This window comes from Chiloscyllium plagiosum, unplaced genomic scaffold, assembly GCF_037043375.1.
Source record: "Chiloscyllium plagiosum isolate Xiang-an unplaced genomic scaffold, Cpla_swu_hap1 HiC_scaffold_25, whole genome shotgun sequence".
In the NCBI taxonomy this organism is placed as follows: domain Eukaryota; kingdom Metazoa; phylum Chordata; class Chondrichthyes; order Orectolobiformes; family Hemiscylliidae; genus Chiloscyllium; species Chiloscyllium plagiosum.
Genome location: NW_028270163.1, coordinates 37089931 through 37117814, shown reverse-complemented (window position 1 = coordinate 37117814; position 27884 = coordinate 37089931). Strand labels below are relative to the sequence as shown.

Sequence of the window (27884 nt, the reverse complement as noted above, 5' to 3'; positions counted from 1 at the left end):
CTGGACTTGATTCTAAGACTATTGCAGCAGACTGTCGGAACACAACAGCCTTCAATAAAACAGATAGTCTTTATTTCTGAGAGGGGGTGGTGATGGTGTATCATCAGCTACAGATATACAGACATATTAATACAGATGCTGAAAATCTGAAACAAATTCCAAAGAAGATTCTCACTTGAAACCAACAAAGAAATTGCTAGAATAAACCAGCAGGTCTGGTAGCACCAGTAAAGAGAAAACATGCTCCGATTGACCCTTCGTCACTGGGACTCGAAATGATAACGCTGTTCTCTCTCCAGCAATTTTCTGACTGTTTCTTTCAGATTTCCAGCATTCTTTAGTGTTATTTTTATGCAAGAATCAGATCAGATTCGAAAAATGCCAGATCTGCTGTGATTCTCCAGCAATTTTTGTTTGTTTCAAATCTCCAGCAAATCTTTTGGTATTTTTTAAAAAATCACACCTAACTGGAAACTTTAAGCGTCTCCTTCCTGCTGGGGTTTCTCTCTGCTGCGTCGGTTAGCAACCACAATCAAATCCGGCTCCCGCCTCAGAGACTGACAACTGTCGTGAGACCTCCTCGCCTGAGGGGCGGCGCTGCGCTCGGAGGACCCCAAGCGGGAGGCGATCCGTTGGTCGGCGGTACACTTGTCGTTAAGCCGGAAACTTCCTGGAGACGGGCCGGTGAAAGGAGTGTGTGTGTGTTTGTGGGGGGAGGGGAGGACAGAGAGTTGACAGCAGCCCACGGGGAGGGAGAGAGGAAGTAAAGAAAAAGAACAGCAAGTTATTGTTGCAGGAAGTGGGTGCTCAGCCTGTGGCATCCTTCACCTCGCGACGGCAAGAAGTTGGCGATCAGGCGGCGGACTGTTACTTTTAATTTAGGGGTTGGCTGTGGTGGTGATGGTCAGGGGAGGGTCTAGTTTGAGAGCTGGCGGCCGGTAGGCCGGACACGGTGGACAGGGAGTGAGAGCTACCCCCTCCCCGAGGAGTCGCCGCTCCCCAGCAAACCCTCCTTCGCTAAAGTTTTTGCTCGAAGACACGCCACGTCACGGTCCTGGTGCTTTCACCTCCATCTCCTGAGCTGCTCCACTTTCTCCCTCACTCTTCCAACACCCATTTGAATTTATTTTGAATACCCTTCCACGCCTCGTTTCACTTGCTGCATCTTTCACGCTTTTACCTGCAGGCAAACTTTGATTTGCAGTCTTTTCCCTTTGTTTTTCTTTGTCGATACACGCTGAATTTTCAGACCTGTTTTCTTTTGGGCGTTGTTTATCCTTGCATTTTATCTCTTCATAAGCTTTTGATTTTTAAACTAATATTTCTATTCTGTTATCCAGCTCTATCTGCCTTATTTCAGTCTAATTGACATGGTAAATTTCCTTTGCTATGTATAACTTATGTTCCAGGATCACTTAATCGATCCCGCCCCAGGAGTGTTTTGTTTGGTACAGTGCTATTGTTTACCTTATGCTCCAGCTATTTTCACCCTTTCAAGCTCTTGCAGAATTTTTAAAAGTTGCAACACCGTACAAACTAGCAGGGTCAGTTTTCTGTTCGCAAATGACAAGTTGGGGTTGAGAACATAATGTTCGATACTCGTCCGCTAATGAGGACAAGATTCAGTAGGCAGCTGTTTTCTGTTTGATGATGTGTATCTGTCCTTCATTAACTGTTAATTCGCAACGTCGAAGAGAGATGAGCCAAGAAGTCTAACGTGTTTTGTAACCACATTTTGAGATTCTGCGATATCTCCCCCCCCCCCCCCAAAAAAAAACCTGATCAAACATGGCTACTTCAAACTGGGGCCTCATCATGAATGTGGTGAACAGTATCGTGGGAGTGAGTGTGCTCACCATGCCGTTCTGCTTCAAACAGGTGAGTGAAGATGTGCCAGGCTACAGGTGTCTCTAATGCAATGCTGTACTAAGTGTTGGAAGTCTTTTTACAAATATAACATCTTTACCTTCGTGTGGATGTTTTATTTTTAAACGAATGTGGTTTAACATATGTTTCAGTTTGACTCACTGGCATATTAGGTACCTTGAGTCACAAGGCCATGGTTTCATGTCCCACTCTGAGAATTAAACACATTTTTGAGATTAGAATATCAGTGCAATACTAAGCAAGTAAGCTCACTTTTGCAGAATATTACATTTAAAGCTCCATATTCCTATTGTAGATTCTAAAAAATTTACTAAGGTGTGCTGAAATCTCTGGATCATCCATATCTGACTTGTAATCTTGAATAATTTTACTGTCACTTTAATTCACTTTTGTAGAATTTTATTTTGCTTTGAACCAGGAGACTGTGCACTAAAACTCCACTCCACTCCAGAATTTGATGAAAGAAAAATCTCTGCAAACATTTCAATGTAACACTGAGGGAGTGTAACGTTGCAGGAGATGCTGTATGATCTAAATTGTGGGCAAATTCTGGCCTGTTTAAGTGATTCACTTGAATGTTAAAGATTTCATGGCACTAGTTATAAAATAACAGGAAGTTCTGTGGTGTTTGGATGATGGCAATGCTAAATTCACAGATTTTTGTCTCTTTGATTTTTGGGAGACTTGTATCCAAAAAACTGGTCCTGTATTCGCCTGCACAAAAGTGACTGTCCTTCGTAGGGATTCATTGTAAGAAAATGCTTTGGGCCACTTCTGATGTGGATGGTATGATGTTAGGGAAGTGTGATACAATTTCCTTCTATACCTCAATCATGAGGTTACTTTATAGTTTTGCAAATGCTCCTTGGAATCTGTAATAAGATTGAAACTGTGGAGACTCAAATGGCTTATCAAGAAAGGACTCTGAAGGTTCAGTGGTTATAAGTGACTGCTATCTTGCATTTTGACATCATCTGAATCCCTGAATTAGATTGGAACCTAGAAACTCCTCCTTGGTAAAATTGTTTATCATAAAACATCAAACTGAAGCTGTATTTATCTTGTGCAGCCTGTGTGGTTAAAAACTGTCAGTACTTGGGTACCTTCATATGTGATGTCTATAATCAGAAGACATGATTACACTCGGACTGATTTATCAAGAAATAATCCAAAGTTGTTAATTAGAGAACATTTGTGTGTAGTGCCTATAGTTTTGTGAATAATTCTGTGGAAATATGATCCAGGAGTTTCAATAACAACTGCTGTCACAGTTCATATGTACAGATCATATTACAGGCCACTATTGCTGCCATGATGTACATTCATAATGGATCCAGGGTTGTTGCCAGTAGGGTTATATCTTTCCTTATTGACAACTTTTTGTTTGTTACTTCTGGTATATCTGACATTATTGCTGCTGTCTTGCCACCTGGCTTCAGCTCATATGACAAAAAGGGGGCATTTTGCTCAGAAATAATAAATGTTCTCTTACATCCAGGAAATAATTGTTCTGTTGAAATTTATGGCAAACACTTTCTTTGTTTGTTTCAATAACAGCAATCTGGTGTTTTAGTATTCAAAGGAATTATGTATTGATTGTTCATCTCCTTTCCCAGCCTGCGTTTTGTCAGCACGTTTTAGCCTGACAAGCAGCATATTTCTTATATGATTTGTAGCAATTTCAAAGATATCTGGATGTAAGTAACTGGAAGGTTCATTTTCAGACATTTCACGATACGAGGTAACATCTTCAGTAAGCCTCCTGTGAAGTATTGGTGTTATGGTCTGCTTTCTACTTGTGTTTAGATTTCCTTGGGTTGGTGACATCATTTTCTGTTCTTCTCGGAGAGTGATAGATGGGATCCAAATTGATGTTTTTGTTGATAGTTTCAGTTGAAACGCCATGCTTCTAGGAATTCTCGTGCATGTCTCTGTTTGGCTTGTCCTAGGATGGTCAAAGTGGTGTCCTTCCTCTTTTGTATGTAAGGATGCCAATGATAGTGGGTCATGTCTTTTTATGGCTGGTTGATGTTCATGTATCCTGGTGGCTAGTTTTCTGCCTGTTTGTCCAATCTAGTGTTTGTTATAGTTCTTGCAAGGTGTTTTGTAAGTGACATCACCAACCCAAGGAAACCTAAACACAAATAGAAAGCTGACCATAACACTAGTGCTTTACCAGAGGCTCACTGATGATACTTCGTATGGTGACAAAACATCTGAAAATGAACCTTTCAGCTCAGCGAGCAAACTTAGATCCAGGACCTCAACCTGAGCTACAAATCGTCTCCAACCTCAAAGATATCTCTATTATAATTGTGGATAATTAGGAAAGTTATTAGTATACACAGGCGGTCTTGTTGTATTTAGCTAGGTAAAGTTACATTCAGTAATAGCTTGAAGCATCATCGTGATTTTCATGTTTTTACAATCCCAGCAGTAGAGGGACGGAGGGAGGTTTGGGTCATGGTCATTCCTCAATTACTTTTTATTCAGCCAATGTTTTGTCAAGACTCAGTGACAACTGCACATTATTTGCATTGAGTTTATATTTCCAAACGTCACATTGGAAGATGTCACCTTGGCTGTTCTATGCCAAGTTGATTTAAATCTGAACATCAGCCTCCTTGAACCTCATTCTTGGACTTTTACTTTTTTCCCTGAATTTACACAGACCTGAAAGTCAGAATGATTCTTGGTATTATCTGGATAGATAATGCACAGCATTTAGGGAATCAGCTGGAGAGTTACTTATTAGAGAATTCCTAACCTCTGATTTGCTCTTATACCTGCAAGGATTTACATGGTTGATTCAATTATAGTTTTGAGCAATTGTCACCAAACTCCACCCAAAAAACCCAAAGATCATCCTGACTGTCTGACTGTCAGATTTGTGCAGACTCAGGTGAAATGATGGGGATGATGGTGCATTCCATAGAAGAATTACATAATTTACAAAAGCAAGAGTTTTAAAAAAAAAAAAAAAAAATTCTTTCTCTGTGCATGCTACTTTCTCATCAACCCAGGCCCAGAAGTGAAGTGCATTCTTGATGGACTAATGGTCCCAGCATAAACCTGCAACTTGGCTGTTCCTCATAATATATTGTTCGGGTATGAAATGGAGGAGTGCAGGAGCATGTCGAGAAGTCCTAAAATTGCTTGCCTTGATTCTCACCTGAGCAAATTGTCTTTATTATTCCAGAGCCAAAAAGATTGGATGGTGCAAGGTTCAAAAACAAGCAAATTAAAATATTGCTTCCACTTTGGTTTATTAATAGGTTTACTCAGACTGGAAGGACTATAACAACTCCTTGAGGATGCACAACCTCGCACATTGGAGTCCTTTGTATTGGTGCATCCCATGAATGCTAGTCCAGGGAAGAACAACAAAGATCATGAATGACCCCTCCTTTCACTTTAAAATTTGTTCCATCCTACCTTGAATCTCTAAAAACACATCCTTACCATAAGGTGGTGGAGCTTTGGCCAAAGTTGGCTTTGCCTTATTTATTCTTTTGTATTTTGGTAAGTAAGATTGTAGTAATGATCAGCTCAAGGGTAGGTCATTTAGTTTCTTCAACCTATCCAATCCAAAATGTCTCTAGTTTTTTGTTGTTTCCTTGTATGCTTAAACTGCTTTTACTGAAGGATCGCTGTTCTGCAAAGGTTAAGTTACTCTACCATTTTGACTGAAAGTTTGTTTGTAATCCTGAGTATGGAACTCTTAGCTGGACCTGGGCAGATTGCAAATGGGATAACTGCCCTTTGAGGTCTGTTATTTTTGGTAAATAGGGAATTACACAACTGTTCTAGAATTATATTAGAATTTTTTTTTAGGTTTTGATAAACTGAATTGAAAGTCATTTTCAATTCTCGTTTTAGTTTACAGTCTAACATTCCTATCGAATACTGTTTGCAGGCAATTTTTTGTCTGGTTCAGATTTCTGAATCCAGTCTACACCACAGGTAATTTCACCGGACTGAATTATTGATAGGTACTTTTAAAACTGCTAATGTACAACCTTTGGGATCAGTTCTTACTTGGTCCATACTCTTGTTGCTGCTTTCAAATTATCATGGATATCTTATCTCCTGATTTTTCTTTTACCTTGCAGTGTGGAATCGCATTTGGTGTTGTTCTACTTCTCTTCTGTTCCTGGATGACTCACCAGTCCTGCATGTTTTTGGTGAAGTCAGCAAACACCAGCAAGCGCAGGACATACCCAGGCCTTGGTAAGATATTTTGTGGGACTGCAATAATAGAGACGTGTTTCTAAATGTTGAAATTATCCTCTGCACCTTTAGACTAAAATGCAGCAATTTCAAATACTGCCTCCTCTGTTATATGTTGACAAGTTCCTGTTTATTACCAATGTGCTGTCAACTGTCTATCTTACAGTTGAGAAATATTATAACTGAGCCCAGTTCTGTCTTGAACTGTTGCCCATTCACATGAACCTCCAGTATCACTGATGCTGAATCACACAGAAATCAACTCGTTCCAAGTTACTAACTGTCCAGGCGGTGGGATGTTGCAGTTGATTTCCATTTTACAATTCTGTTCTAATGTTGACTTATAGAACATTAAGAACTTGGGTAATCTAACAATTTAGGCTGTATTCTAATTTTTTAGTAACTTGTTAATTCAGTGCAAGTATTGAATTGCCTTTCACTTGATTTCAGTAGCTGGAAGATATATTTGTTCTGATTGGGTATTTGTTTGCGTATGATTGAAACTGTTTCACTATATGTAATCCATTGCACCCTCTTTAATGTTTCCTGCTTTAGGCGTTTGATATGCTTTCTTTTGTTGGTCAGAGTATTGATTACAGGAGTTGGGAGGTCATGTTGCGGCTGTACAGGACATTGGCTAGGCCACTGTTGGAATATTGCATGCAATTCTGGTCTCCTTCCTATCAGAAAGATGTTGTGAAACTTGAAAGGGTTCAGAAAAGATTTACAAGGATGTTGCCAGGGTTGAAGGATTTGAGCTATAGGGAGAGGCTTGGGCTGTTTTCCTTGGAGTGTCAGAGGTTGAGGGGTGACCTTATAGAGGTTTACAAAATCCTGAGGGGCATGGATAGGATAAATAGACAAAGTCTTTTCCCTGGGGTGGGAGAGTCCAGAGCTAGAGTGCATAGGTTTAGGGTGAGAGGGGAAAGATGTAAAAGAGACCTAAGGGGCAACGTTTTCATAGGGTGGTATATGTATGGAATGAGCTGCCAGAGAAAGTGGTGGAGGCTGATACAATTGCAACATTTAAAAGGCATTTGGATGGGTATATGAATAGGAAGGGTTTGGAGGGATATGGGCCAGGTGCTGGCAGGTGTGACTAGATTGGGTTGGGATGTCTGGTTGACATGGACTGGTTGGACCGAAGGGTCTGTTTCCATGCTGTCTATCTCTGACTCTATGACTCGTAAGTGGATTTACTCTGTGTTCGTATTGCTGATAAAATGAATGATCAATCTAGATACAATATCAGTTTGCATTTATGGAATGTAAGAAACTGCGGTGAAATAACACAGAATTTAAAAAGATGGTTTGATGATTTGTTTTTTGAAGAAGTTTTTTAAAAGATCGGTTTTAAAAAAAGTAGGTAGTATGGTTTTGGATGGATGACCACTGATCTGGGTGGACTGGAGAAGTTTTTTGAAGAGGAGATGGAGTTAGATTTGACAGCTATTTGGATGGGGTTTGGCAACAGTGGTTGTCTAAAGAGAGCCATTTTCATGATGATCACCATCAGTAAGGGAAGGCCAAGATTTATTGAAGGAATGGGTTGGGAAGTTGAATGAGGAAATTAGGCAAGGACTGAGGGAATATGGCTAAGTCACAGAGCAATTATTCTGGTAGGATTAAATTTAGCTGGTTATCCAAGAGAACCACAAGCAAGAATAAAATTCAGAATCCAAGATAATAAAGGTTAAAGTGAGTTTTTGTGGCAGATTGCAGTTAAGTGAGGATGATAAGACTAGGAAAAAGGAAGTGGGGAAAGCTCAGGAGATCGAGTAGATAAGCCACTGGCCCTAAAGGTTAGTGGGAGAGCATATGGATTAATTTTTGAATAAATCACAATGGTACTTGGGAAAACTTGTAAATAAGGACTTTACAGAAGGGGCAAGTGAAGAGGTGAAAGTGTAACATGTTCTACTCTGACCACTTTGATGTCTCGTACAGACTTTTCATCCAGCCTGTGTGTAAAATAACCCTGAATCCTGATTTCTATTTTTGACCTTATTTCCACCAGCAGCTTTATTTTTAAACATCAGTGTGTGCTCTTTAAGGATAGGTGATTCCATAGGTGCATATTATCACTAATAAATCTTTACCCATAGAGTTTTCTTGATGTTGTAATTTCCTTTCTGCTGGCCACTTTAATTTTTTTCTTGCTGCACTCTGCTGAGAATTTAACAATTTAAATTGTATAGCTGTTGATATCTGTAATGTTGACTGAATACTGCTGTAATATAAATATCATGCAACAGTAGGTGGCTTATCTTTTTGAGAAGACATTGCAATCTTCATAATGTGCAGCCAGCAAGCTGAAATTTTTCAACTTCCCTGCCATTTTATTTAAAGTAGTTCTGAATTCATGATCTGACCATTATGTCAATCTATTCTTGATGTAAGCAAGAATGGTCATTGCAGTTGAGTATACAATATGTGCGAGTACTTTATCAACATATTAGGTGTTCTGATATCTCATAGAAACCATCAGTCTTATGTTACTGAACTTGAGATAGCTGACCTGGCATTGGAATTTTTACTACAATTCTGCTGACTGATGTTCAAATTGATATTTCAGTATTTTAGAATTTATTAATATACTGTTCTTCGAAGGGAATGTGTTCCATAAGGAAGTACCATCAATTATTGATATTTTTAGATAGAATTCTTCCTCTTTGCCTTGAAATAATATTTTGAAACCAGCATTTAAATGTTATTTGCAGCCAAGAGCACCTATTAGCAATAATGTATCCTTGTGGAATTACACTCACCATTAAATGGTATTTAGTGCTTTAATGTCTTGCACTAAAATTCAGCAATGGTAGAAGCTAATGCTCTCTGTATAGTACAAAATGTAACAAAGATTGATCGTATACTTTGGGAATTTTTATATATTCAAATTATTTCTGTCGCATCTCACTTGCTATATAACATTTTATCCTGAAATGTAATGGAAAATAAGTTCAAATCTATTCTAAGTGCTTGTACTGCTGTGCGGTTCTAATCAGTTACTTTTAATTTTTAGCTTTTCATGCCTATGGAAAAGCAGGCAAAATGCTGGTTGAGACCAGGTAAGCTTGACTTCCACAATTCAAGGTAGTTTTTTTAAACAATAATATTCTTTCATTAAGCACACTTGCACTACACTTTAAAGCTATCATAAAACCTAGATAACTTGTCGAGCTATGATTCCACAGCAAGCGTTGCGCTTAACATTGAACCAAAGAAATGGTTGTCACACCAATCCTTACCTTGTGCTAATTGTCTCTTTGAAGAAGACCTGTTACGAGATCAACTGGGAAAATCTGTCTTTTATGAGGTTCAACCTATGATTACTGAGAATCATGTAATTCTGAAGTATCTGGATTATGCAGTTCATAATAGAGAAAAAGATCAAGAGGTTACAGATGTTTACCAAGGCACCACCCATTTGTATCGAAATACTCAGTTTTTCTTGTGAAGCTGTCACCTGGGTGATTTAATTCCGTTGAGTAGCTTGCTGGCCTTAACACTGACTTGGGTTAAGATCAAATCTAATTGAAAGGATGAGTAGCTTTCAGTTTTAACAACAATGAGTAGTGAAGGCAGGTGCAACTTTGTCGTTTTAGAGTAAAGGCCTCAAGCTCAAAGTACCACAAGCTTGGAACTCAGTCTGTCAGTTAGTGCACGCATTCAGATTTAATCGGTTGTTGTTATGAAAAATGTCATGCTGACTTGGTGGGATTTTGATATTGGGGAAACTACAACAAAGCATTGGAGAAGACTGCTAGACGCGCTCTACATTTAACTGTTGTGACTCCCATAAGAGAGCTTGCTATTAACACATATCCAAAGTGGAAAATTTAAATTTCCCTTAGCTAACATGATTTTAAAAATCACGATTTACAAAAACTTAAATCTGTTTTCATCAGAATCTAAAACATATTTAGTGAATACTTTTCTCTCATTTAGTCAGACCTGTCAATCTTTTTTCAAACATTAGCTGCATTCACTCTGGCATTCAGTATTGTACAAAATTGTTTGTTGATTGCCTTAAAATCATTTCTTGGCAGTCTTAAACGCACTTTGGTTCTCTTCTCTAAGTGAGCATATCTTTTTGGGATCATGGATGTCTGTGAAAAAGGTATTCTTTGTAACTTTGTTTAGATTTTCATCAAACTTGTTGTCTTAACTACCTATGTTCTGTGTGCTAATTTTGAAAACAGAAGTACTTGAAACTTAATAAAGATGTTGGACTGCTATTTTCTGGTCAACTTTCTACAGAATCGCTGAATTGTTTTGGTGCAGGTGGAGGCCATTTGGCCCATCATGTCTGGACCTGGTCATTAAATATGCATCATTATCTAGTGCCAGTTGCCTGCTTTTCTGCCATACCTTGCATGCAATTTTTAAGCAACTAATCATGCAATTCCTTCTTGAATGCCTAATAAAAATATTTATTTCAAATTAAAGTCAGGACTGTAAATCATGCTAATTTGCTATTTGTAAGTTGCTTAGCAAAAGATTAGTTTGTTAGCCAATCTGAGGTTTTAATCCTTAGTTTTAAAGACAGTTTTAAGCTTTTTCTGCAGGATGTTACCCATAGTGCTCTAGACTTGAACTGATGTTTGATGGGAAAGAGAGATTCTCAAATTGTAAGTAAGCAAGGCTGAGTGCTATTGGATTAGTATTTAGATCTTGGATTGGTTGTGGAGCAATTGGCTTGTGTTTTGCCATTTGTCTTTTACTGTGAGATGAATAAAAGCAAAATAATACACTTGGATAGGGGCGATGTCAAGCACATGAACTCTGCTGGTATCCTGCTTGAGGCTGCTGAGTGGGAAGTGGACCTGGACATTTTAATGCACTAGTTGTGGAAGCCCCATGAACAATGTAGCAAGACTGTTGTGAGAGTGAATAGAGTATTAGGGTCTACTGCCAAGTTAATGAATATAAAACAATAAATATTATTTATCTGGCTAAATCTAGAATGCTGTATATGGTTTGTTTCCTTTATCAAGTCGAAATATAGACTTTGGAAAAGGTTTTTGTAGAACAATTATTTTAAGATTCCTCAGTTACTACAATAGAGTGAGGGATTGGCGCTTTTTATCCCTAGAAAAACATAGAACGTTGTTGTGGTTCTGTTTGCCGAGCTGGAAGTTTTTGTTGCAAACGTTTCGTCCCCTGGCTAGGCGACATCATCAGTGCTTGGGAGCCTCATGCGAAGCGCTTCTTTGATGTTTCCTCCGGTGTTTATAGTGGTCTGTCCCTGCCGCTTCCGGTTGTCAGTTTCAGCTGTCCGCTGTAGTGGTTGGTATATTGGGTCCAGGTTGATGTGTTTGTTGATGGAGTTTGTGGATGAATGCCATGCCTCTAGGAATTCCCTGGCTGTTCTCTGTCTGGCTTGCCCTATGATAGTAGTGTTGTCCCAGTCGAATTCATGTGGCTACTACACACGCAGACAACAAGCAACATGAATTCGACTGGGACAACACTACTATCATAGGGCAAGCCAGACAGAGAACAGCCAGGGAATTCCTAGAGGCATGGCATTCATCCACAAACTCCATCAACAAACACATCAACCTGGACCCAATATACCAACCACTACAGCGGACAGCTGAAACTGACAACCGGAAGCGGCAGGGACAGACCACTATAAACACCGGAGGAAACATCAAAGAAGCGCTTCGCATGAGGCTCCCAAGCACTGATGATGTCGCCTAGCCAGGGGACGAAACGTTTGCAACAAAAACTTCCAGCTCGGCGAACAGAACCACAACAACGAGCACCCGAGCTACAAATCTTCGCACAAACTTTGAAAACATAGAACTTTGAGGAGACTCTCAAAATATTTAATGATAGGCTTTGCTTCAGAAAAGTGGATAGTCTACTGAGCGATATAGTTTAGGGAGGATATGAAATTAAAATTCACTCAAGATAGATTTGGGTTATATATTGGAAGTACTTTGTGTACAGTGAGTGACCATTCTTAGAATTGCAGTGATTCAAATCCGTACTGGATGAATTCAAAAACAAAAGTTTGTGCAAACAGAGCCTATAACGTAGAGAAATGTTTCAAGACTTTTCATAAAAGCTCAGACAAAAATGAACTGAAGTTAGTATTATTTAAAAGTTTGATCAGTATCAGAAAGAGCCTTGAGAAAGGAACTAAATATAGGGCATTTAGGGTGGAATTCTGTAGCTTAATGCTTCATTAACTGTAGGCATGTATTGTGATGAGGACAGTAGAGGAATCTCAATCCCAGAGTTAGAAGGCTGCAGATTTCTTGGAAGTGTTCCAAGTTTAAATGTTAGAGCTAGAGATAGGCTAGCCTATGTAGGGTGTTAAATTGGAAGCTTTGTGGACCAGCAGTCGGTATAGGTTGCAAAGCAGGAGTGATGAGTTAGAGGGATTTCTTGAAGATCATAATGCAGGCTGTAGCATTTTTTGATGAAGTTTTATTAAGGATGATGGAGAATGCAAGAAAGGCCAAGAGAGTCTGGAAATAGTTCTAGAGTGGCCAACATAATTGCAGGTGGAAGATAAGCTGATTGTTGTGGGATGTGCTACTGTGTCATTGTGGTCTCCTGGAATGCCTTTAATTGCCTTCAGAGGCTGGAGGGGAATTACCACAAATATGTTTCCTGTGTTGATCCAAGTTGCTTTTCCTCTGTTTTAACCTTTTTGGGGATGTATTGTGTAGGTGGTACAGCATGCTTTTTAGGGATACTACTTTGGTTGTCTGTGTTTAAGAATTTTTTTTTTATTCATTCATGGGATGAGGGCATTGCTGGTGAGGCCAGCATTTATTGTCCATAGGGCAGTCAACCACATTGCTACAGGTCTGGAGTCACATGTAAGCCAAACTGGGGAATAATGGCAGTTTCCCTTAAAAGACATGAGTGAACCAGATGGGTTTTTCCAACTATTGACAATTTGAACCATCTTCAGACCTTAGTTTAGACTTTTTTAAAATTGAATTCAGATTCTGCCATCTGCCGTGGTGGGATTTGGACCCAGGTCCTAAGAACATTACGTGGGTCTCTGGATTAACAGTTCAGTGATAATACCACAAGGTCATCACTTTCTCTGAATTGGCTTTCAGAAAGATGTATTATTGCTTCAGCTACTTGACCCGAGCTGAAAAGTTACTGAAATCTCTTGTGGAGGGAAGGAGAAGGGCAGTAGAAAGGGAATTTGGCCTAATTGTAGTGGAATGCAAAATAGTGTGGGGGTTATAGATCAGCATGACATACCATGACAAATTTCCTTACAGGAGGAACTACAAACAATGTGCTAAAATCTGGAGGAAACATTAATAGCTTTGTATTAAAGCTAGTAGCTTGTCTCTTATGCAAGATGTTTTTTATTCATTTGTGGGATATGGATGTCACTGGTCAGCATTTATTGTCGGCCCCTAATTGCCATTCAGAAGGTGGTGGGAAGCTGGTTTTTTTGAATGGTTGTATTTCACATGCTGTAGGTTGACCCACAATTTCCTTAGGGAGGAGATACCAGGTTTTGACAGTGACCGTGAAGGAATGATAATCTGTTTCTAAATCAGGATGACGAATGGCTTCAAAAGAAACTTACAGATGGTAATATCCCCATGTATCTGCATCCATTGTCCTTCTTGATAGAAGTGGTTTTGGGTTTAGAAGGTGCTGGCTAAGAATCTTTGGTGAATTTCTGTAGTGCGTCTCGTTCTATTGAATGAAGGTGGTGGAGGAAGTGGCCATTTGTGGTACCTGTCCAGCGAATTGCTTTGTCCTGGATGGTGTCAAACTTCTTGAGTATTGTTGGAACTATATCCAGCTAGAAAAGTAGGGATTATTCCATCATACTCCTGACTTGTGAATTATAATTGGGCAGGCTTTGGAGAGTCAGGAGGTGAATTTCTTGCCGCAGTATTCCTAGCCTCTGACTTGCTCTTGTAGCCACTGTGTTTATGTGGCAAGCCCACTTGAGTTTCTGGTCATTGCTAAGTGCAGGATGTTGATAGTGAGGGATTCAGTGATGGCAACACTGTTGAATGTCCAGGCAGAGTGGTTAGATTGTATCTTAGTGGTAATGGTCATTGCCTAGCATTTTTTGGTGCGTATATTACTTGCAAGTTGTGAACTCCAGCATAGATATTGTTCAGATCTTGCTGCATTTGAACATGGACTGCTTCGGTATCTGAAGAGTCTTGAATACTGCTGAACATTGCACAATCCGAGGCAAACTTTCCCAATTCTGATCTTATGATTGAGGGAAGGTCATTAATGGAACAGCTGAAAACCATTGGGCCAGAGGAATTTCAGCAGCCATGTCCTGAGCTGAGGTGACTAACCTTCAACAACTACAACTATGTTTCTTTATGCCAAGCATGACTCCAACCAGTGGAAAGTTTGCCTCATTGTCCAGTTTTGCTATGCTTTCCTGATGTCATGCTTGGATTACTGCAGCCTTGATGTCAAGGGCCGCCATTCTCACCTCTGGAATTTAGTTCTTTTTGTCTGAATTTGAGCCAAGGCTGTAATGACATCAGGAGCTGAATGGACCTGACTGAACCCAACTGGGCATCATTGAGCAGGTTATTGCTGAGCAGTTGCAGCTTCGTAGCACTGTTCGTGACACATTCCATCACTTTACTGAGGATTAAGAGTCGACTGGTGGAGTGGTAATTGGCTGGGCTGGATTGTCCTACTGTTTTAAAAAATTCTCAAGGTCAGGTTCGTAGGAGAGTAGTCTGACACAGAACAAACGACCAAGAGGCGAGTCTGCTAGAATATGAGCATTTTATTCCCCGCAGCGTCGCCACAACCAACGGGTCTGGCTTATACTCACTCTACATGTTACCGGAACTGGGAGCCGTCAGTTCTCGTAGAGCGGTTGCCAACAACCCACGCTCGGCGGTTAAACGTAACCCCGGAGCAGACTCCCCGAACTGGAGACTTTTCCAGCTGATATACTCTTTTCCAGATATAAACATTCATGTGAACAGCAGAGCAAGGCTAAAAAACACATTCCATTCTGGTTACATACAGATAAGAAGATTCACACGGGGAGGTGTGTAATAAGATTCACACGGGACTAAGCAACACCTCCATTCCGGTTAGATTCACACATGTATTGGGACATAATTTTTTAACCGTTTCACCACATTCCACTGCTTGGCCCAATACATGTGTTACATTATGATTCACACATGTATTGGGACATAATTTTACACCACACCTACTTTTTGTATACAGGATATACCTAGGCAAATATCCACTTGTTGGGTAGATTCCAGTGTTGTCGCTGTACTGGAAGAGATTAGTTAGGGGAGTGGCTAGTTCTGGAGCACAAGTCTTCGTGTTATTGCTGGAATGATTTCTGGACCTGTAGCTTTTGCAGTATCCAGTGCCTCCATTGGCTGAAGCCTGGTATCGGTGATGCTGGGGACCACTAGAGGAAGCTGCTGGGCACTTCTGACTGAAAATTGGTGTGAATGCGTCAACCTCGTATGTTTTGGGCTGATGCATTGATATTTTGGGCTGTTTCATCATTGAGAATATTTGTGGAACCGTCCCTTCAAGTGAGTTGTTAAATGTCTGCCACCATTCGTGACTGATGTGGTAGGACTGCAAAGCTTAGATCTGATCCGTTGGCTGTGGGATCGCTTAGCCGAGTTTATCGCTTGCTGCTTGTGCTGATTAGTATGTAAATAGTCCTGTTTGGTAGCTTGACCAGGTTTAAACCTCATGTTAAGATTTACCTAGTGCTGTTCCTGGCATGCTGTCTTGTACTGTCTTGGGTTGATTGCCTAGCTTGATGCTAGTAGTCGAGTGGGGGATATGCTAGGCATGAGGTTGATGGCCCACAGTACTTCATGGATGTCCAGCATTGTGTTGCTAGATCTGTTTCAAGTCTGTGCCATTTACCCTTGTGGCAGTGCCAAACAACGTGAAGGCAAGACTTCATCTCTATCAGGATGGTTCAGTGGTCACTCTTGCTGATACTGTCATGGACAGATGCATGTGCAGCCAGCAGATTGGTAAGGATGAGGTCAAGTATGTTTTTCCCTGTTGGTGGTTTCCTCACCAGATGCAGTCCAGTTGCTATGCCCTTTAGGACCTCACCAGCATGATTAGCAGTGCTTTTGCACTTTGCCTTTGCCATCCTCGATGCCTCCACCAAATGTTGTTCAATATTAAGGAGTACAGATTCATCAGCCGAGGGAGGACTGTTTATGGTAACCAGCAAAAGGTTCCTTTCTCCGTTAACCTGAAGCCATGAAACTTAATGCTGTCTGGAGTCAATGTCGAGGACTCCCAGTGCAGCTCCATCCCAGCTGTGTACCACTGTTCTGCCACCTATCCTGCTGATGGGATAGGACATATCCAGGGATGATGTCTGGGACATTTTCTGTAAGATATGATTCTGAGAGTGTAACTGTCAGGCTGTTGCTTAACAAGTCTGCTAGACAGTGCTCCCAATTTCACCACTAGCCCTCAGAAGATGAGGATTTTGAAGGGTTGACAGAGCTGCCTCTGTTGCTGTCTTTTTGGTGCCTAGGGCAACACTAGGTGGTTTGTCCAGCGTCATTTCTTTATTGGGACTTCGTAACAATTGATACAACTCCACCATATTTCTATGGGTCTGAAGTCACATGTAGGCCAGACCAGGTGAGTGTGGCAGATTTCCTTTCCTGAAGGGCATTCATGAACCAAATGTGTGTTTCTAACAATCGACAGTGGTTCTGTGATCATCAGTAGATTCTTAATTCCATGTTTTTTATTAAATTAAAATTCCACTATCTCTCATGGTGGGATTTGACCCTGAGTCCCCAGAATGTTATCTGAATTTCTGAATTAGAAGCTTAGGGATAATAGCACAAGGCCAGCTCCTCCCCTAAAAATAATTCCTTGAGTGCTCCACAGATAAGAAAAGACAAAATAAGTAAGTGAAATAAGTGTAGGATGTTAAGGCACATAAAAGCAAAATAACTTTCATCTTAGACTGTTAAGAGTTAACACTTGTATCTTATTAGAACGCTATCACATTACTCTAGAGGTCGTTTACAATTTAAACTGTAATATTTCAGTCTTGACAACTAATCCATGCAGCCAAATAATTGTAGAGCAATGTTCTTCACTAATTATAGACTTCCTTTCTTCAGTAATTAGAGTGTAATTGACTTGGACTGAAAGGACAGGCCTCTACTGCTTGGCATCTTTTTTGCATCTTTGGTTAAAATGCAGCATTGTGAAATGCTTCCTGAAAAGACGTGTTTCAAATTGCTTTGTAACTGTGTACTGGGCTGCTTTTACATTGCCACATAAATGTATTGCAGTAAATCGAACTTGAATGCTAGGTTGGTGATTTGACTTTTCTAAGTATTTTGTCCTAATTTTGAAATTGTCTCCACTGGATGACTTTACCTTCACCCTATAGTTTTGAAGTTGTACATTATAATTGATATGAATCTACTTCTGGAAAGGCCTAAGAATTTGAGATTTTGTGAAGCAGTGACTTTTTCATTGCCGAAGTAAGTGACTACTCTAGCCTGTGTCCTCAGAGGGAGATTTTCTTTTAAATAGTTTTTGAGAGGTGGTGGAGAAGCGGTATTGTAACTGGATGAGTAATCTGGAATCCCAGGCAAAGGTTCTGGCGGCATGGATTCAAATCTTTTCATGGCAGATGGTGAAGTTTGAATTCAATACAATCTGAAATTATAAACTAGCCTAATAACAACCACATCAGTGTTTATTCTGTATATATGTGACCTGTCACTCCAGGAGTTTCTATGCCCAACCATCTTCAGCTGTTTCATCAATGACCTTTTTCTTTCTCCACAAGATCATTCACTGATGATTGCATGATGTCCAGCACCATTTGGAGTTTTTTTCCCAATATGAAGGCTGTCTGTTCAAATGACAAGACCTGGACAATAATCAGATTTGGGCTGCTAACATTTTTGGGACACAAGTTGCAGTCACTGACCATTTCCAAAAAGAATAAATCTGATTAACCACCTCGAAATTCAGTAGCATGAATATTACTGACCACTATCAGCAGCCCTTGGGTTATTATTGAGCAGAAAATTGGAGTTGCAGTAGTCACACACTGATGCGTGCGCACACATATGCACATGTCAGATGCTAGAAATTTCTTTGGTAAGCACTTACCTCTCTGATGCCTGCCCACCGTCGATGAAACAAGGCAGGAGTTAATGCACTATTCTCCACTTGCCTAGATGGATGAAGGTCCAAGAATATATTGAAGCGCAAACAATCCAGGACAAAGCATCCTGCTTGCATTGGTAGCCCCCATCCACCACCTTCAAGATTCATTTCCTCTCCATCACCACCATGTAGTGCTAGCAGTGTCTATCATGCAGTACATGCACTACAGCAACGTAACAAAGTTTTCTTCAGTAGCAGCTTCCACATTTGTGATTTCTACCACTCCTCAGCCCATTGGCCCATCTGGTCCAGATCCTGTTGTAATCGGAGGTAACCCTCTTCACTGTCCACTACCCCTCCAATTTTGGTGTCGTCTGCAAACTTACTAACTGTACCTCTCATGCTCGCATCCAAATCATTTATGTAAATGACAAAAAGTAGCAGACCCAGCACCGATCATTGTGGCACTCCACTGGTCACAGGCCTCCAGTCTGAAAAACAGCCCTCCTCCACCACCCTCAAATTTCCTCCAAAGGTTCCTAGATAGTGATCAAATGTATGAGCTAAGAGACATTATATATTTTTGTTTGTATTTTTCCATTTAGCTCATTTTATTGAGGTCTGTTGAAGGTTTCTGCAATCATTCCAGCTGAAATAATCTATAAAACCCTGCAGATGGAATATAAAACTCAAGATATGCGCTGGTCTCTGTGAGTTTATATCATGATGTGGTGCAGCTACCTCTAAGCTTGCTATGGCTTAGGGTAAATGGTGAGGGTTAAATTTTATTTCAGGCTATTAATTATGGGCTTCTGTTTACTTTCTAGCTTGATTGGTTTGATGTTAGGTACCTGTATCGCTTTTTACGTCGTTATTGCTGATTTAGGATCCAATTTCTTTGCTCAATTGCTTGGACTTCAGGTAAGTGGATTTTGCATAGAGTATAAATTGAGTTCAAAAAGGTTTACTTTCAAGAGTGGCACACAAATGCAATTATGAAGTTGCACCCCTCAGCCAAATAAAATATGCAACGTTTTATGATCTAGTTATTCCAAGCAATGAGCTAATAGAAGTATTATCCATTTATGGGGCGGTGGCGGTCGGGGGGTGATCTTCCTGAAGTGGCTAAATAATATATGTTATGCAGATCATAAACTTGGAAACATTTGATTTGTACTCCATCTTTCTTTTGTCATTTTGATTTCAATTCTTAAGCTGCACTATAATTAAAGCACTCTAAAATCATGCATATAAATGAGCTGCCAAATCTTTCTGGCAATATTTTCATTTTGGGGTGCAAGTATCTACCAAAGTCTGAGTTTCATTCTGAATGCTTGTGAAGTCAGTTAAGTCCTCAACAGATTGACAGCTTTGTAACTCACTCCCTGATTTCTATAGTGTTCTATTATTCTTTTGAATTTTCTGACAGTAATAATCTTCTATGATGACCTTACAATGACCTTACACCAACTGCTGCTGTTATATTTTTGATGCTGCCTATAACTGACATTATTATTGTACTCCCTTGAGCAAATCTGAATTTTTTTTATAAAAATAGATGATAAACGAAGAATAGAAGACTACAATTTAATCTTGAGTTTCAAGTGACAACCATAAACCCTTCAAGATTCATGTTGCTTAGTTCTGACCTTGTTTGAACGCTCTGATTAAATTATAATATTATTACTCCAATGATTTATATTTTTAGGTATATTGCATTTTTTGTTCATGTAATCTGTTTACTGGAGGACCATACCTTGTTATAAGAAATGAACTTGTGCAGTAACCTGTTGGCACGATGGAGTTCTAACATCATTTTGCACTTTCACTATCTTTTTTTTTTCTTTAGGTAACTCCAGGATTTCGAGCATTCTTGCTATTTGCAGTCTCTGTATTTATAGTGCTGCCACTGAGTTTGCAACGGAACATGATGGCCTCTATCCAGTCCTTCAGTGCTATGGCTCTCATATTTTACACACTCTTCATGTTTGTCGTGAGTACCCTACCTTTCATATTTGACTGTCAATTCTTCAAAATCTTTCATTTCTCATTTCCACTGCAGGTTTTCAGCATCCGTGTAACTATTCTTTTAAAGTGTGGTATTTATTGGAACTTCAGACTTTCACTAGTAATGCTGTATATTGCCAATTTCTAGAATTAAAGCTATAAATATGTTGTTTAAAGTAGGATAAAATTGAATGTGAAATTAATAAATGTGTTGGAACTAAATTGGTACATGTTAGCAAAGTAGAAAGTTGTCTTGACTGTGGAATTATGATTGTTTGCAAAATGTTTGATCATCTCAAATCAAAAAACAATCCCGAACAAATTTTTAGTGTAAAATTAAAACTTTGCAATATTTCCACATTTTTAAATCAACATTAAATTTTGGATAACAGATCACAATGGAATCGAATACTTAAGTACTTCTAGTAGCGAAGCTAATTTTTAAAGAACACTTAGAATTCACTGTCCCTCTCATCACTTAATGTTATCAAAAGATAATTAGAAGAAGCTTGCAAAGTTCAAATTAAGTCAACAGTAGGAAATTCTTAAAATGCACTTATGTAAAAGCCAGGTTTATGTATTGGGCTTTATTTCAGATTTGTAGCATCTACAGCGTTCCCGTTTTAATTTTACTTCTGTTAATAGCCATGCGCAAAGCGCAAATAAAACAGGGATTTAAATTCAGGTTAGTAAATATTTAATTTTAATTTCTCCAATAAAATGCTGTAGTAGTATTTTCGGAGTAACTGCAATATTTGTTGGATAAGCATTAAAGTAAATGTATGTTGAGGTAATCTTTATCGTTATGTTGTTAAGATGTGTGAATGTACTCTGGGATGGACACAGTTGAGGAACATATTGCGGTTATTGCCACAGTGGAACCGTTTATAATGCTGTACTGTAGACATAGTAAAGTAATACGTTGTATTCATCAATTGCTCACTCATACGAGAGTAATAAATATGTATATGAGGTACTACTTTTTTTTTCAATCCTCATAATATCTGCAGGTAATTGTTTTGTCTGATATTTATTATACACGATCACAAGCTGCTTTAGGTCAGATTTGGTCATTTGTTGAAAGTTTATACGAAGTGCAGTGATTACTGGACTTTATTTTCAGTTGTTTTAAAAATGTAGTAAATGTTTCACTTTTAAAAGGAAAAATAAATGCATATTGATGTACATTAACTTTAGCAATTTAAGTTTGACCTTATTTCTATTTCTGAGCAGAGAAACAAATTGCATAATGAAAACAATTTCAAATGTCATTTCAAACATGTATTATTTCCGTCCCTTCTTGAAAGACAGTAATTGCCTCAGGCGCATGTGTTCTCATTTGGGTTCAGTAGTACTAAAATGATGTAGTATAAATGGGTCAAAAATCAGGAATAAAATGTGGGTTCAGATGTTAGAACATATGACCTGAGAATTGGGAACAGGAGTAGGACATTTATCTCAAACCTGCACCATCAATTTACAATCTCATGGCTGATCTGCCCCAGGTCTCACTCCTCTTTTGTGCCAATTCCTTCATATTCTTCAGTTCCTCTATTTATTAAAAATAATAGTCATGATTTGGAGATGCTGGTCTTGGACTGGGGTGTACAAAGTTAAAAGTCACAAAACACCAGGTTATAGTCCAATTAAACCTGTTGGACTATAACCTGGTGTTGTGTGATTTTTAACTTTATTAAAAATAAGATTGTCTATCTGTTTAATACTGTCCATGATCTCGCCTCCATAACTTTCTGGGTAGAGAATTCCAGACATTTATTACCCTCCTGAGAAAAGAAATTCCTTTGTGTCTCAATTTTAAATGACTGTAATTGTGTCCTCCAGCTTGAGATGCCCCACTAATGGAAGTATTTTCAAAACAGCTAACCTGTCAAGCCCCCTCAAAATTTTTTTTCAATAAGAGCACCATTCATTCTTCTAAACTGAAATGAATGAAAGCCTAATCTGTTCAACTATTCTTGATATGCCAACCCCTTCCCAGAAATCGACCACATGAACCCTCTGGCGATACGTCCGAAGTCTGTCTCTCCTTTTTTAAATACAGGAGCCAAAACTATATGCAGTTCTCCATGTTTTAACATTTCTTCTTTTTTTCAACTCTAATCGCCTAGCAAGAAACGTCAGAATTCCAATTATCATCTTTTTATAGGTAGTAAATAATTGAGGCACTAGGACTAATCCTTAGGGCACTTCACCAGTTATATATTTCTAACCTGAAAAAGAACTATTAATCCCAATTTTTGTATTCTGTGTATTAACCAATCCTCAGTCCATGCAAATAAAATACCTATCTTTTGCAATAACTTAATGAATGCCTCTTAGAAATTTACCTTCCTTAGCATCTTGCTTATCTGATACCTTTGAGATGCTTTCAGAGCTCTCCATCATGAAGACTGCAGAATATTGGTTTAAACTATCTGCCATTTCCCTGTTGCTGTTATCAATTTCCAGTAACATCTGTGAAGGATCTCTCTGCTACTTTACATACTTTTTCCAATATACCAATAGAATTTTGATTGGATATTCTCCATCCAGTCAGTTAGGAGATAACAGTGAAGCATTTCCAAAGGAATGACTCCACACCTCAGGACTTGCCCATGGATATCATTGCAATAAATAGATGTAAATTAGAAGAATGCATTTGTCTAATTTTCCTTTTGATGTTATGAGAATCTTCCAAAACTCTGAAATATGGAAAGGAAGTGCAATTAGAGGAAGGATTGAAAAGCATGCATTATGTTTTGAAGGTGATGACAATTTAACATGCAAGTGTAAACTTCCTGACTAATTGGCAAACTCTACATTTATGACCACAATTGCAATGCTCTGATCCAGTGCTATTAATTTCTGCTTCTGGTTTGCTTTGGTGCTGAATTTAATAGATCATAAGTTTCATCTAAAAGGTCACAAATAAGAAATGACAGATTTCGGGCGGATCAAACCATGTCCTTGCTTACCTGATCCATTTAGATTAATAGAATACACTAAGAAGGATCATTATTAGCCTCAGTGATTTACAAGATCATAATTTATGAGCCTCCACATGGTACAGTCTATAAAGTGACTTTATTCAAACAAAATGCTACATTAATATTTAGAGTGCAGATTTACTTTTTTTAAAAAAGCTAAAATGTTTTAGAACTTCTTCCCAATCATTGAGTTGTGCCTATTGCAAGCAATGAAATTTGAAAAACAAATCAATAATCTATGTTGCTGTTTGTTAACTGTGAGAAGTGGAACCATAGATAAGATTCTAGCATTTTTTGCTATTCTGAATTACCACAATTTAGATGACCATGAATGTAAAACTTTCATTTCCAGCATGCAGTATTTATAAAAACAGTGCAACTTCTATTACCAATTGGAAGTGTGATAGAAAATGGCAAGTTGGAATCTTGCAAGTTGGAATCAGAACTACCATACGAAATTGTGTAGTAAAGCTGTCTGTTTACATAGTCTAACACTTATTTGGTGACAATGACTGGCTGTGGATTTATTATAAAGGCCCTGCAGTAAACTCTAGGGAGAGAAAGTACTACACTTACCGAGACATCGAATCTCCCACACAGCACTGATTTACTTGTCGCAGTTATAAGCACATAACAAAATAAATTAGCTAAATTAAATGCCATACTTCCCTCACCCTACAGCCTGTACCCCCCCAACCACCCACAAAAAAAGACTGTGCAGGAAACCCCTTCAGTCCTGTCTAATAGCTGAGTTGGAACTTAGTTGGGATGTTTAAACCCAGAGGCATTATTTCGAATCCAACAACAGAATACATTTGTAACGTACTTTATTCAATTTCATTTGAGTTTTACCAAACAATATTACAAGCTGAGCTTATTGGAAGTTGAGAAGTTTGATTGCTGAAATAATATATCTTGATTATATTCTGTACTTGTTGAAGCATCAAAAGTGTATTTTATAGGGGAGCAGTTGTACATGTTAGATAAAATGAATACAAGAAGTTGCAAGTAGTTAAGGACTGCAAATGTAACATTAGTTTGTGACAAGCCAACAGGTTTGTTTTAATGCAGCAACTAACTCAGACAGTGACAGTGAGACCAACACTGCATCAACAGTCAGTGCTCCCCTGGCATTGTGGCACAAATGAATGTAACACAATTTTATATAAAACCTATTTGCTTTGACCAAATGACTTGAAATTTGGTGAAATACCAAAAATGCTATATTTTTCTTAGAATTCCTTGAGGGTAAGAACAATATGTACTATTATTTTTTAAAAATCTCTTCTGAGTTTCCACAAATTAGTTCCATAAATTTATAGTGTTGTCTTCAGTTGAGAGTGGGACTGTTGAGTCTTGACAACTCCAGGTACAGCAAGTAGTCCCAGAAACAGGCCATTCATTCAGCCCTGCAAGTCCACTCTGCCACTCAGTATGATCATGGTAATCCATTCATTGGATGAAAGTTGCTGTTTGGTGAATCTTCCCATAACTGCCATGTGGAGAGGCAAGGGCAGTGCTTTCCAGATTGTTTTCCCATTTTGACCCAGTGTTCAGGCTTTTAAATTGTCTCAATTCCTCAGTGAGAACAGAGGGAATAGAGTACAGAGGCCGAGCAGGAGTGGGAGCACAGCTGGTATAATGTGCTCTTGGACCCTAAAATTTCACTTCATGGCCCCATATACCCTGGATTAAAGATCTCTTCAGGCTTATTTTCCCCTGGTTGTGGTCCTCCTCAAAATTCGTCCAAGTTGAGGAATTTCTGTTGCAAGGGAAACTTGCAAGGATTTGTGTGCTTGATAACACAAGGGCATCTATCTGCAAATTAAGATTTCAAATGTCTGCCTTTTACACTTTGCCTACTTTTGATCAAAAATATTTGTTTGTATTTCTATAAATTTGAAATGATGAAAAAAAGTTGACTATGAATATTTATATTTCAAGCTGCTTTGTTTTAGAATTTACCAAACCATCATCTCCCAGACCATCCATAACCTCATCACCTCAGGGGACCTCCCATCCACCGTCTCCAACCTCATAGTCCCACAACCCCGCACCCCCCGTTTCTACCTCCTGCCCAAAATCCACAAACCTGACTGCCCCGGACGACCCATCGTCTCAGCCTGCTCCTGCCCAACCGAACTCACCTCGGCATACCTCGACACGGTCCTGTCCCCATTAGTCCAAGAACTCCCCACCTACTTTCGTGACACCACCCACGCCCTCCACCTCCTCCAGGATTTCCGCTTCCCCGGTCCCCAACGCCTCATCTTCACCATGGACATCCAGTCCCTGTACAGCTCCATTCCCCATCACGAAGGACTCAAAGCACTCCGCTTCTTCCTTTCCCGCCGTACCACCCAGTACCCTTCCACCGACACCCTCCTTCGACTGACCGAACTGGTCCTCACCCTGAACAACTTTTCTTTCCAATCCTCCCACTTTCTCCAAACAAAAGGAGTAGCCATGGGCACCCGCATGGGCCCCAGCTATGCCTGCCTCTTCGTAGGGTATGTGGAACAATCCATCTTCCGCAACTACACTGGCCCCACCTCCCATCTTTTCCTTCGCTACATTGATGACTGTATCGGCGCTACCTCGTGCTCCCACGAGGAGGTTGAACAGTTCATCCACTACACTAACACCTTCCACCCCGACCTCAAATTCACCTGGACAGTCTCGGACTCCTCCCTCCCCTTCCTAGACCTTTCTGTTTCTATCTCAGGCGACCGAATCAACACGGACATCTACTACAAACCAACCGACTCCCACAGCTACCTGGACTACACCTCCTCCCATCCTGCCCCCTGTAAAAACGCCATCCCATTCTCCCAATTCCTTCGTCTCTGCCGCATCTGCTCCCAGGAGGACCAGTTCAAAATACATACAACACAGATGGCCTCCTTCTTCAAGGACCGGAATTTCCCCCCCGACGTGGTCGACGGTGCCCTCCACCGCATCTCCTCCACTTCCCGCTCCTCCGCCCTTGAGCCCTGCCCCTCCAACCGCCACCAGGACAGAACCCCACTGGTCCTCACCTACCACCCCACCAATCTCCATGTACAGCGCATCATCCGCCGTCACTTCCGCCACCTCCAAACAGACCTCAGCACCAAGGATATATTTCCCTCCCCTCCCCTATCAGCTTTCCGTAGAGACCACTCCCTCCGCGACTCCCTTGTCAGATCCACACCCCCCACCGACCCAACCTCCACTCCCGGCACCTTCCCTTGCAACCGCAGGAGGTGCAACACTTGCGCCCACACCTCCCCCCTCACTTCTCTCCAAGGCCCCAAAGGAAAATTCCATATCCGCCACAGATTCACCTGCACCTCCACCCACATCATCTACTGCATCCGCTGCAGCCGGTGTGGCCTCCTCTATATTAGGGAGACAGGCCGCCTACTTGCGGAGCGATTCAGAGAGCACCTCTGGGCCACCCGGACGAACCAACCCAACCACCCTGTAGCACACCATTTCAACTCCCCCTCCCACTCCACCGAGGATATGCAGGTCATTGGACTCATCCACCGCCAAACCACAACAACGCGACGGTCGGAGGAGGAGCGTCTTATCTTCCTACTGGGAACCCTCCAACCACAGGGGATGAACTTGGACTTCACCAGTTTCTTCATCCCCCCTCCCCCCACCTTGTCTCAGCCGAATCCCTCCAGCCCGGCACCGCCTTCCTGACCTGCAGTCGTCTTCTTGACCTCTCCGCCACCATCCTACTCCGACCTATCACCCTCACCTTGACCTCTTTCCACCTATCACATTTCCAACGCCCCTCCTCCAAGTCCCTCCTCCCTACCTTTTATCTTCTCCTGCTGAACACTCTCTGCTCATTCCTGAAGAAGGGCCTGTGCCCGAAACGTCGAATCTCCTGTTCCCTGGATGCTGCCTGACCTGCTGTGCTGTTCCAGCAATAAAGTTTCAATTTAGAATTTACATCTATAGATCTTTCCTGAAGGCTTCCCCTCCCCCGCAATGATTGTCAGGAATCTGTACTGTATCCACTCTTGTTCCTTCACTCCTCCTCACACAACATCCCTTACAGAACAGCAATATGGTTTCCCTTGTCCTTGCCTTTCACCTCAATTAACTTCAACATCCAAAATTTCATCTCTAGCCTTTTCTTTCACCTGCAGCATAATGCTACTATCAAGCACACCTTAAGCCTTTCCGTTTGCATTCCGAAGGATCTTTTCCTCTAACTCTGGTCCAGTTACTCTCCCAAGAAGGTTTTCCACAGTACCTTCACCTTCTCGCTGTCCAATGCTTGAAATTAATTTTTTTTAACTTAATGTGTTCACCGTTTGTAATATGGTCTCTACATTCAAATCAAATGGGGGTTCCTGGCCACTTTATGGAACATCTCTGCTGAGTTCATAAGCACGGTCCTGAGTTTCCAGTATCTTGCCGTTTTAATTCTCCCTCTTGTTCTCACACTGACATCTCTGTCCTCTGTCTGTGTAGTTTCTGTGAAGCTCAATTCAAGCTCGTGAAACAGGGTCCCATTTTTCAATTTGGTCACTTAGATTCAACATTGTGTTCAACATACAGTAAACTCTCCTGTTGTATTTTCACTTTGATTTGCATATGTCAGTCCTAACCTTGCCTCTGCTATCAGATATGATT

The 27884-nt window shown here is 40.2% G+C and overlaps 1 protein-coding gene across 2 annotated transcripts in view; it reads left to right on the top strand.

Moving 5' to 3' along the window:
* Nucleotides 1-718: 718 nt before the first annotated feature.
* slc38a10 (solute carrier family 38 member 10) overlaps nt 719-27884 on the top strand; it is a 131322-nt gene continuing 104156 nt past the window's right edge. Inside the window, exons 1-6 of one of the 2 annotated variants that reach the window (XM_043714766.2) lie at nt 719-1878; nt 5163-5409; nt 6000-6117; nt 9140-9185; nt 19080-19173; nt 20102-20245. In XM_043714766.2, coding sequence (XP_043570701.2) covers nt 5284-5409; nt 6000-6117; nt 9140-9185; nt 19080-19173; nt 20102-20245 — 528 coding nt within the window. In that variant the 5' untranslated portion in view covers nt 719-1878; nt 5163-5283. The remainder of the gene's footprint in view (nt 1879-5162; nt 5410-5999; nt 6118-9139; nt 9186-19079; nt 19174-20101; nt 20246-27884) is intronic. The other variant, XM_043714767.2, reaches the window with a different exon arrangement.